Here is a 12855-nt window from a genome sequence, read left to right as displayed (position 1 = left end):
ATAAGCCTATATTGAGTGTTTCTAGTTTAAACCTGGTGGGATGGTTTGCATGGGAAATTGCGTATATGCGTCACTCGCCCATGCGTGTCTCGTCATATCTGTAAATAGAGAAATGTTTTCCGACTCCAGCTCTTTTGATGCATTTATGGTCTGGGACTGGGATAGGTTAGTTGTCACAATGAGTGAGAATGGTTGACATGGAGCATACTAAATCTCCAACCTCCGAAGAATCACCCATTTAAAAAAAACATTGAACACAGGAGAGTCTGCTTGCAAAAAGATGTGACAGAGCTTGTAATAATACAAGAATCAACATTGACTTGGCATTTTGGAGATGGCGAGAACTGAGGGATTTGAAATGTTGTAAAAGCGACACTGGGATGGCATTTTTATTACTCAACAAGGTATTTTATTGAACTAATAAACTGCCATATGTAGCTCTCTAACAGAGATCATTGTAAAGCATTATCTATTGTGAAGGATCATTTCATTATGGTTATTGTAGTGCTGTGCTGTAATTTATTTTCAAGGAAGTACTGTCTGTTAATGGAAATAGCTACAGTAATGTCTTTGAGTCAGCTTGAGATCCTTTCCATCTAAACTGGTAATAGCTCTTTAGCCTAGTAGTGAATGTTTTATGAGCAGTTGGATAAATATATTCATCCACACAGTCAAGAAGAGCCAAAGCACAACCAAAACATTGTTCTTCCGTGAAATGCATTCAGTTTTGTTTTTTTAACCGCTAGAGAGCCTAAAGTTACACAGTATACCTTTAACTGCACATTTTAATACAGCTTTTTTCAGTGATGAGCTACATTTTCCAATTCAATTCACATTTACATGTATAGCGCTTTTCACTATACATATTGTTTCAAAGCAGCTTTACAGAAAATGCATGTCTATTACAATTTAGAGTGATCTGTTATCAGAGGTGACTGTGTTTAAGTCAGTTAGCTAACAGTGTATTAGTTTAAACTATAAGTTGCATGATAAAATGCTCAATCACTTTTTAATGTCAACCAGACACTCTCTCCTAAATAGTCCTCTGTAGCCTTGAGAGTCCAAATTGTTCATTCATATAAATGAACCAATTCAAAACCAATTAATTGCAAAAACATTTTAGATGTTTTTTAAGCAATCTCTGTTATATAAATTAGGCTGTATTTTAATTTATGTTGAATTTTATAATGTATTTTAGTTTATTGTGCCATGGAAATACAGCTCTGATTAAATTTTAAATTATGTTTAGAAAGATATTAGCCCTTTAAAGAGTTTCAGTGTTGTTATATGTTCATGAATTGTAGTGTAGTTAACTATTTTGTTTCTTGACTGTCCTTTTACTGCATTAAATTAGCTAGAGTAGCTTATAGTTTCAAAGGAGTTTCCCTGACATAATTACATGCTTTAGGTTGCATCATATATTATAATAACAGCTTAATTTATTGAGTTGTTTAATATGTTTGACCACTCACTGATGATTTAATGGTCTGTTAATGATAAACCACCTCCAGAGTGGTTTGCGTGTTCCTTTTGTGGTATTTGGATGTCATTTATGATATGATCTTTTTAATTAAAGTGCGACTCTCTCACTTAAGGTTAGTGGTGACCTTTTTGCTTGTCTAACATTTTAATGGAAACATTTTAAAGCTTGAGGAATGCACAGATGAATAGAATGCATATAGACTAGCTTTATATAAACTAGAATTTATGTGTATTCTCTGCAAACTGAACCAATGACCTTGGCATTGCTATAACCATGAGTTGAGATATATATATATATATATATATATATATATATATATATATATATATATATATATATATATATATATATATATATATATATATATATACCATAAATTGACTTTTAAGTCTCTTTGATAAAAGTGTCTGCATTTTGCATAAATATAAATGTACTATATTTAGGGATTTCAATAGTAATACTGATGCCATAGCAAGTCCCACTATACATTATAATATAATAATATAAATTGTCAGCCATATTATATAGCTAACTTTTTCAACTTAATTTTCAGCCATATTATATAATAATTATAGCTCTTTATGTGTATAAAAACAAATATAGCAGACGTTTTTTGACAGAGGATGTCAGGATGCATCATGAAAAGCAAGATTGTGAAGTTAGGGCAAATGTGTTAACTCATTTATATGTAGCTTCAGGGAGGTTGTGATATTAACAGCATGGCACAGAGGTATGATACAGTTTGTGTATGTGAACACTGCAGGGTGAACTTTAGCCATCTGAAAGATTAAGAAGAAAGCAGCATGGAATGTTTAGATCGAGGTTCATGGCTTCGCCTCTAGCTTGGAGCCGTAACCTATTTAGCTCTTTCAGTAAGGCTGGAAAACCCTGTAGTTCCCATCGATAAAATAACCCTGGGGTGTCTGTAATGAGGGCAGAAGCACATGCCACCAGCTCTGCCAGCGAGCATATGCAACCCTCTTTCAGGGGCTGAGGTTGACCTCACAGAATTCTGCAGCATAATCATGAGCAGTGCCAACATTTCTCCACAAGTCAGCGGCCCACTTATCTGTCACTTGGTCTGGGTGGGCTGAGATGATCAGAGAAAAATGACACTTTTCACGTCTTTGGGAGGGCTGTCTGCTGGAGATCATCACGGTCTCTATTTTTCTTTCGAGAGGGTGTGAAATATAGGGTTTGAGTTTTGAAGTACCAGGTAAGCACCTGAGTTAGATGGTGAGTTTGAACATGGAGAGAGATGAAATGAGGGAAAGAAGAGAGGGGCGGAGAGAGAGAGAGTGGGAGGAACAAAGATTACTGTGGGTGGAAAGGTGAGCACTTGAGACGGTCACGGACAGAGGAGAATGCAATATGGAGAATGTGAATGAGGGTGTGCAGGAGTGGGGAGAAACTGCGGGGAGGTGAGACAGAAAGGGAGTGGAATGAGAAGAGTGTACATGGAGGACAGAGGGAGGGGTGAGAAATGGGTTGGAGTAAAAAGCACTGTAAGCACTTTTTCGCTTCACTGGAAAGTACATGAATCTGAAAGGAGTTTTCTCCAAGAGGGAATTCCTCCAGTGAAACTGGCTTTTTCTTTGAGCGCTATTCACAATTATTTTGTGTCTATTTCGAGTCCTATGTAAAGCTATAGTTCATCTAAAAATGTAAATCCTGTCATTATTTACTCATTCGCATGCCATTTTTGAAGAATATCCTGGACACACATCAATATAATGAAACTGAATGAGGACTGGGGCTTTCAAGCTCCAAAAAGACCAAAAAAAGAAGAAGAAAAAAAAAAAGCATATGCTAAATTCAAAGTCTTTTGAAGTCATACAATAGCTTTGTATGACAAAAAGACCAAACAAAAGTCAAAAGAGAAAAGAAGTAATGTCCGATTCATGAACTAATTGTTCTTTTGAATGTGATCTTCCAATTCACAAATCAGACAGATCCTAATCTCGAATTCTCACTTGCTCGATAAATATACTAAAATTCAGATTCCACATAAGTCATTTGTGCCACTTTTATGATACTTTTATTGTGATTTTTTTTCCATCCTTTTTGAAGCTAGAAAGCTTGAGTCCCATTGTAATTCATTATAAATGTTCCATATGAGAATGAGCAGGATTTACTTTGTTGGGTGAACTATCCCTTTAAAACATGAACAGAAAAGAACAGGCTTGTTTCTGAAATTCAAAATGTTCACAAGGTCATCCTACTTTCTTTTAATTGGGTAAAAATCGAATGCAGAACAGTTCACAGACATTTCTTTAACTAGAGACTTTCACCGGGAGGTGAATTGCAGAGTTTCAATGAGGACGAAAACAGCAAGCTCCATTATTAGGCCATAGGGGATGCTAAGTGTTAATTAGCATTGTCTCAAGAGGATGAAAAGTGACTGTTTTTCTTTGAGAGGATAACATCTTTGAGGAACTCACTCCACATGATATAAATGGTTGTGGCAGTTATTAAAAATGCAGAAGATAACACCAATCCATCGCAAATGCTTAGTCAAACTAACAAGCACAACTTATTACCTTTAGCAAGCAAAAACCATTGTGCATTGTAATCTGCACCAATGTTGCTGATGCTGTCAACACTGTGAGGAAATGTTACATATTATATTAACATTGGTTTCTCAGTGGTTTAAAGATACAATTTTACAGGTTTGTTGACTCTGTAATATAAATGCGGTTCCTCAGAGTCCATGGTGTCCTCAGGAGACGTAACACAGATCTGCAGCTCAGTTGGAAACAGAACTTTTCCACTGACTAATCTAAAGAGTTTACTCAAGCCCTCTGAGAATACATTGTTATTTCCTTAACTCATTTCTCGGGTACAGAAGTTGCTGAATAAATAAATACAAATATCTTTATGCAGTTTTTAATGGCGTTTCTCTAGTTTGATTTACATTGCTACGTTTGTAATGTTAAGATTAGCTAAATGTTATTAATAGTTTCTATGGTTTGTTTTCAGAATTACAGTTATATAAAATTCCATAATATACTGTTAAAAAACAAGGAGACATTTTGCTTAACCGCATCTTTTTTAACATAAAGGAAGAACTCATTGAAGCTTTGCTGACAATAACAGTAGGAAACTTTTGTGTAATTACGTGGATAAAATGTATGTTTAATTAAATGGGAAACTGCAGCACAAAAGTACAGTTCCTTTCAGACTTTGTGCTTTGAGAATGCATTCTTTATTCTTTCCTTTTTTTTTTGTATCAAGAAGAGTATTCCCTTTTAACATAGCTTGCAATCACAGTGGATGAATGCCAATCATGTTGGGTCTTTATAGAGTTGTCTGTGAATTACGATTGTACTCTTAAAGCTACAGTGTTTTATAGATCTGCATAAAGATAATATAATGTCTCAGTACAGTATAGAACAATGATCCCTGCCATGTTTGAACAAGCATCATTCAACATTACATTACATTGTGCAGATTGAATGTATTGGATTTTTTGTGGAATTTGTATCTGGAAGATAAAGTGCATGTGAAACTTTTCATTACAGTATCCCTAGTCTTAAATAATATCCATTATAACTAAATAAAATGGATAAAGACATAAATACTTTTGGCTACATTAAAATGCCTGTCAACAGGGCCCCTTTGATTCTACATTACAATTTCATCAGTTCTTGTTAGACTTTGCAGCAACATTCTCGTTTGTTAATTAATGTAATTCAGTTGATAATTCTGCCTTGAACTGCAATTTTTGGTTGTCGTTTGGTTTTAACATACTATAAGTACATACTTTGAATTACTAGGAACATGAAGCATGGTAACACAGACTAGGATTTCTCTGAATATCCTAATAAAATTTGGCAAGAAAGAAAGAAAGAACTTTCTTAGCACTTTGGAACACCTCAGACCCGGATTCCCTGCGGCCTGTTTCCTGCGGGCCAATCCCCTGTGGTCGTGTCATGGCTAAATGCCATATTCATTTAACGCTGCTCCATACCATCCCCCTGGACGTGAGCGTTCCAGAGCTTGCATAACTCTGCCTTGGCCTGTTTTATCATTCATTCAACAGGCCTTTATTTATATATTCTCTTTCTCAGATGATAAATGGCACAAAGAATTTAATTAGAGCTATGGGAGGAGAAGGGGCCTGATGAATCTGATACTGTGTGGCTCTCACACACAAACCAAAGGTGAAAGAGTGTGTGCGTGGGACAGCGGAGCAGGGAGATGTCATTACCACAAATGGCGTGATGTGCCTGTCAGGCGTGGTGGAATTAACTCACTCATTCTGATCTCAACAGCTGAGGGAGCCACTCTGCTCAGGGAAATCACTAATCTGTATGCAGGTCATTTGTGGACACGATTGGAACCAGAGCAGAAAATGATTCCTTACTCACAAGAGCCTGGGCCAGACAATTTACTGTAATGAGTGATATTCCTACTAGTCCTTCAGAAATTTCATATGAAAATATTTCCACTCTCAAACACTTTTTGAGAATATTTTTGAATGAAGCCTTATGGAGGCGAGTACACAGGTGCAAGAAATCTCCCTTGAGGTTGCGACACTTTACTGGGTAAAAATAGATTTGTATTTGTGGAAAGCTGCCATCGAAATGGTTTGCTCTTTGAGAGCTGACAAAGCCAGGGTGGTTTTGCATACACTGTAAAAAAAAAAAAATTGTTGGTTTAACTTAAAAAAGTAAGTTACCTGGTTGCCTTAAAATTTTGAGTTCATTGAAATTAAACGTTTGAGTTAATGCGATGAAAGAGATTGGTTTAATAAATAGAAACTCACAATATTAGCCCTATGTTATCTGAACCACATTATCTAAGTTAATTTGACAAAAGAAAAAAAGTTGTGATAACAAATAATGAAAATATATTTCTTACAGTGTATAAGTAATACTGATGTAAACTATGATAATTGCTTATAAACCTGCTTTATGAGATCTAAGCCATTCTGATGCCCACTTAAAATAAGAGATTAAAAAAAAAGAAAGTTCTGTCATTATTTTCTTACCCTCATGTCTTTCCAAACATATATAGGATTTTTTTATTTTTTTATTTGTATTTGTATTTATTTGAAACATTGCTCATCAATCAAAGATCAGACACTGTAAATAAGCCAGAGTTAGCCCAGCAGGCTCATTTTCAGTTTTACCTTGCCAGATTTTAAGTTGGCAATCTAAAATAATAATAATAAAACATGGCAAATTAACACAAATAAAAATCACAGTTATCCACAAATAATAAAATGTGTCAACACAATAAAACCAAGTGAAGTGTATTCATGAGCAAGTAATGATTAAAAAAACAACACAAAAACACAGTTTTTGAAAAAAAACCAACAACATAAAAGCACTATAAAAGAACCCCTGTGGTCACTATGAACTGTCATTGTTTGGCAAAAAAAAAAAAAAGGATAAATCATTAAAAAGGTTTCTGCTGTTTTTCCAATGAAAAGAAAATGCAGCATATATTGTTGGAATGACATCAGGGTGAGTAAATAATAGCAGAATTTTCATTTTTGGGTGAATTATTCCTTGAAAGTGCATTTACATTTAACTCATAGCAATAGTAGATCTAGCAATAGTAGTCAAGTAAAGTCACCTTTATTTATATAGCACTTTTTTACAATGTAGATTGTGTCAAAGCAGCTTTACATTGATAACTGGTACATTATTTTGGCTGCACAGCAGCTCTTAAAGAATAGTGTCGATGCAGTCACTGTTAAATATCAAATGTCAAGTCAAATATGACATTTCACTCTGAGCAGCGAGGCAGTAGTGGTTCTTACTGAAATGCAGTTGTACGCAATGGTTATTATCCTTTGAATCAACCCCTACATTGAAACCAGCAGCTAATGAATGTGATCATATACAACCACTGACATAAATGTGTCTGTCAGGACCTCCAAGGAAGGGGAAATTAGTTGTTTAATTTCTTATTTATTAAATAAGTCTCCCATTGCAGTGAACCACAAAGCAGGAACCTTGATTTTATATGCGTTCTCCACACATTACCCTTCCCACAGCAGTCCCGACGGACAAAAACAAGTCTGGTTGATTCAAATATGGCAGACTGTTAATAACAAAATTATTTCAATGGAAATCCACAAACTGCCAAGCCTGCTGAGTAAATATGCGACCTCATAAGTTATGTGAGGGCTTGCCTTGCGATAAAGACATCCGGTGGGACACAAACAAACCTGTTGCCACATTCCACAATTTATTTCTTAGTCCGTGTGAATTTTGCACTGCCACACAACATCTTTACGCACTTATTTACATCATCGTACAATAACTTTGTATACTTTTATTGTGTGAGTCGTGTTTACTAATGTTTTGGCGATGTAATTCCTTATTTATCACAGCAGTAAAGCTTTGAATCTCTCCCGCATCGGCATCAGCTTTGTGATTTAGAGTGCACATTCAATACTGTTAAACATTCGTTTTTTTTTTTCTCAGTGTTTGATGCTTGCCCGCAGCTTTGAAGCAGCACTCCAAAACCTAATTAATATAACAGATTGTCACAGCACACAGACTGTGAAAGTCTGGAACTCTCAAACAACAAGAAAATGTTTACACTCATCTTATTATATGGGGTCATTCATAATCTTTCTGTTGAAAACAACAAAGTTAATTTTACTTTGTGGCTTATAAAATGGCAACAGTTTGACTTGAGGCTTCTTTGAACAGACTCTCTCTCTATTGTCTGTGCATTGTTTTTGTCCAGATGTAATGGAATCACCTCACATTAGTTCTGTTTATTCTGACGCTCAACACATTTTCACTTGGATGGCGATTAGACCTGAAGTGATGTTCTTTTCCGCCTACCTCTGAACTCCCTTTAGCTTCTGGAACAAAAGGTCACAATTATGGCCTGACTGCTCTCATGCCCACTGACTTGTGATAAATGAGACTGGTATTATAATGAAGAGACCCACCTTTGGGGAGAGATAGCAAAAGGTCAAATGACTGTCAGGCTGGTGCAGGTATGTGGGGTTGGAGGGTGACAACCGCCATTAATTATGAAGGGGGACAATCAGTTTAGAGTCGTAATAAAAGAGGAGGTGCCACTATAACAGAGTTTTCAAACTTTTTGATGTCAAGCACTAATGTTGTCAATACTGACTTCGGAACCAAGTTGGTACTGAAATTTAAAAAAATGTGATGATGCCAGGGTTTCCCCCAAGCATTTTGAGCAATGTTGAGCGGATACTTAACCACCTCTAATTGGCCGTTGTGTTCACACACTCAACAGATATGTCTGTAATTGGCTACAATCAACACTGCAAAAACATGTTGTAAATGAACATCTTTGACACCCTTAACCGAACGCTTACACAGATACACATGGAAGCATTTGAAAGCAGGTGTCTCTCAGCAGATCCCTAATATATCCACTGATAGACACCTGCTTTGACATGCTTCCATGTGTATCTGTGTAAGTGCTCAGTGAAGAGCGTCAAAGGTGTCCATTTACAACATGTTTTTGCATCATTGAGCATTGACATATCTGTTGAGCACATGAACACAATGGCCAATCAGAGGTGTTTAAGAATCCGCTCATCAGCGCTCAAAATGCTTGGGGGAAACCCTGGTATCATCACATTATTTTTAATTTTTGTACTGACTTACTGCTTCTTCCTAAAATATAATGGAATATACACTCATACTTTCCTGTAAAAATGTATAGAAAAATATCTAGTCATTGGCATAAGTCAACATACATTCATGAATAAAACAATTTACTGTGTGATAAATGGTAATAATTAAGACATGCTCTTTGCAAAATAAAATAATTGGCTGTCCTTTCATTGTCCTAAAGCCAAAAACAGTTATTAAGTATGTATTAAGTTGGCAGTGTATCTTTTTTCTACCAGCTATTAGAGCAATAATACATAATATATACGTAAAGAGAATCATTTTATAGCGCTTTTCACAATAAATACTGTTCCAAAGCATCTTTACAGAGAATATTGCCTTGCAGCTCCCAGTGAGCAAGCTGAAGGCAACAAACACGATGAGAAACTCTCCAGAAAGATACAAACAAATTACAAACTCTTCTTGAAAGTATATGTACATTGCTGGTACAGAGAAATGAATCCTTAGAAAGAAAAATAAGAAATGTTTGTTAATAGAATACAATAATATTCTCATTTTTATTTCCTTTAAACAGAGAATAAAATATATAAAAATAGGATATATCAAAATAGGGTTAGAAAATTGTGAATGATTATTTATTTATTGCATTTTTTTTATTACATTGACCCCAGTTTGAAAACATTAAGAGCTCTTTTTGAATGCATTCAAATAAATACGAAGTCATCACATTGAGTTTGCTATTCAATATGCTGACATTTTAAGGAAGTATCTATCATGTAGTGCACAGATGCCCACATTTATCTTGCCCATGGATGTTTTACTGAGTTAGCGCAGGTCACATTGATCAGATCTGTGTGGAGGTTTGTGCAGACTTTACTGGGGTCAGTGCACTTAAAGGCTGACCGGTTTAAACGGCTGGAGTAAATTAGCTGGACGTTTATAGGGTTGGATTCAGACATCAAAGCTAGAATAGATAATGAAGCCATTAGTTTTCCTGCCTCAAATCACTCTAAAGAAGATAGGTCTTTTTCAAATACACATTCACACACACAATGATTCATAGGCACATATTTTGATTGGACTGCTTCCACAGAATAGTTCTAATCGTGGCAGATGTTTGAAATGGAAATTGATTTTGAGCTATTTATGCACCATTTCAGATGCAGTGACTCTTACACCTCAGAGACCCTGTCAACTTCTGCATTCAAGTTCTGGCATACATTCTGCATTAGGGTTATACGTCAGTGAGACATTTACACCTAAATAACATTCATTAGTACTGATTAAATGCATATCCTCTATTAGTCTCTCCACCATGTATTTTTCACAAAAAAAAAAAAAAAAAAATCCATGGACTTGGATTCAATGTACCATAGTTAATGTATTAATGGTATGATCTGATTTCAAAATTACCCCTTTTTGGAGGCTAATTCAGACTGTAATGGCAAAGAGCATTTATGAAACAGCTGTTTAGCTTTCAACAAACTCTGGTGTCATTCATTTTTTTGTTTAATTGTTGTTGCCTATTCCCTTGTAGCTGTGTTAAAATGATCCATCCTTTAAATTTCCTGCTCACTAAACCAAGACCTCTTGACCCCAAAACACTTCTGATATGATATGAAATATCGGATGGCTCTAACCCTGTGGTTTTAACAAAGTGATTAGGCATTTTTCCACACAGGTTGCATGGGTCAGATGCAATATTTAACCATGTACTCAAGTATTCAGCAGCCTTTGAGGGTATCTGTACAACTGCCGGGATGGCTTATAAAGCCTGAGAAATCCCTGCAAGTTTGTGAACCATGAGGTGTGATTATGTGTCTTTCCCCACATTCAATTCCTGTGGCTCCTACTGCCTGCTTCTACAGTGCCAGAACCTCATAATCCTTGTTAAAGTATCTCAAAGCTGACTCTGACTTCCATCCAAACCACAGTGGGATCTGCGGTGCTCCATCACTGAATGCTGAATAATTCTGGCATTAATTTAAGGGATGGTTCTATGAATTCTGACTGCTACTGTAGGGCTCTGTTTCCACACATCAGAGCTGTTTAGGAATAAATCACAGTGGGATTATGTTAAGAGTGCTAAAAAATTCCTTTAAGACCAGGTTGTATTAGAATGGGTTAAATTTTCAATATTCAGTGAACTAAAATAACGACATGTATTTATGGTTCAAAAGTGATGACTATTAGAGCTTCAATATATATTATTAAGTCAAAATGTCAATCATCTTACTTGATACATGACTTTTTTTTTTTCTTATTTCCACAGGAGTACCAGATTGACATCATTTTTGCACAGACGTGGACAGACAGCCGGCTCAGATATAACAGCACTATGAAAATATTGACTTTGAACAGTAATATGGTTGGACTCATTTGGCTACCGGACACGATCTTCAGAAATTCCAAGAGTGCGGATTCACATTGGATTACTACACCAAATCAACTACTTAGAATATGGAATGATGGGAAAATACTTTACACTTTGAGGTAAGCCATCTGATATTTGATAATGAAACTGATGAATCAGGATAGGAGTAAGAATATGAATAAAAACAAAATTTTATTTATGGTTAAGGTTTTTTTTTGTTTGTGTTGTTTTTTTGAATTTTACTCCCAAAACTATCCAATAATTTACAAAAAGGAAAAAAAAAAAAGACTGATTGGCTGGTTAGCAAGGTCATTTATGGCAAAAACATCAATTTATCAGTTGCTTTCTATAATTATGGCACTTGAGCACAAAGAATGTGCACAATTATTTTCTTAGAAATCTGAAATAAAAAGTCAAGAAGCCTTTCCTTGACTCTGAAACACAAAACTCTTAATGTGAACCACTAGTGACAGCGGGTCGCTGATTTTCAATGTCTTTATTGAAAATGTTTTTATTCACTACTTTTGACCATTGCAAGATAAAAAGTCAAAATTGGGAAATGTTGTTGCTGAACAAGAGCTGTCGGCTGTGTCAATTCATATAGAATCACCCTGACAAGGCTACCAGAAGAAAAGAAAAGGAGATTTTTAAGACCTACAAGCTTTTGACAAGGTCATAACAGTACTGTAGGTATAAAAGAGAAAAACGGGATGTAATAATAAAGTAGGCAGTAGGTCAGTGTCAGTGGTATAATTTCAGTTTTTTGCACTTTCTTGAAGTAAGGGGTAAAGTACTTGAGTAATTCTGTGTAATACTTAAAGGTGCCATCGAACGTTTTTTTACAAGATGTAATATAAGTCTAAGGTTTCCCCTGAATGTGTCTGTGAAGTTTCAGCTCAAAATACTCCATAGATTTTTTTTATTCATTTTTTTAACTGCCTATTTTGGGGCATCATTAACTATGCACCGATATATAGGTTGCGGCCCCTTTAATTCTCGTGCTCCCCGCCCACGGAGCTCGCGCTTGCTTTAACCAGCATAAACACAGTTTACACAGCTAATATAACCCTCAAAATGGATATTTACAAAGTGTTCGTCATGCAGCATGCATGCATGCATCGGATCATGTGAGTATTGTATTTATTTGGATGTTTACATTTGATTCTGAATGAGTTTGATAGTGCTTCATGGCTAAAGCTAACATTACACACTGTTGGAGAGATTTATAAAGAATGAAGTTGTGTTTATGAATTATACAGACTGCAAGTGTTTAAAAATGAAAATAGAGAGGGCTCTTGTCTCCGTGAATACAATAATAAACGATGGTAACTTTAACCACATTTAACAGTGCATTAGCAACTTGCTAACGAAACATTTAGAAAGACAATTCACAAATATCACTAAAAATATCATGATAT

The 12855-nt window shown here is 35.5% G+C and overlaps 1 protein-coding gene across 2 annotated transcripts in view; it reads left to right on the top strand.

The window, feature by feature from the left end:
- LOC137010923 (gamma-aminobutyric acid receptor subunit gamma-3) overlaps positions 1-12855 on the top strand; it is a 148955-nt gene that overhangs the window by 89577 nt on the left and 46523 nt on the right. For both annotated transcript variants that reach the window (XM_067373379.1, XM_067373378.1), the window contains exon 4: positions 11336-11556. In XM_067373379.1, coding sequence (XP_067229480.1) covers positions 11336-11556 — 221 coding nt within the window. The remainder of the gene's footprint in view (positions 1-11335; positions 11557-12855) is intronic.

This window comes from Chanodichthys erythropterus, chromosome 21, assembly GCF_024489055.1.
Source record: "Chanodichthys erythropterus isolate Z2021 chromosome 21, ASM2448905v1, whole genome shotgun sequence".
NCBI classification, from domain to species: Eukaryota; Metazoa; Chordata; class Actinopteri; order Cypriniformes; family Xenocyprididae; genus Chanodichthys; species Chanodichthys erythropterus.
The sequence above is the reverse complement of the archived record's forward strand: the minus strand, read 5'-3'. Positions and strand labels throughout refer to the sequence as shown.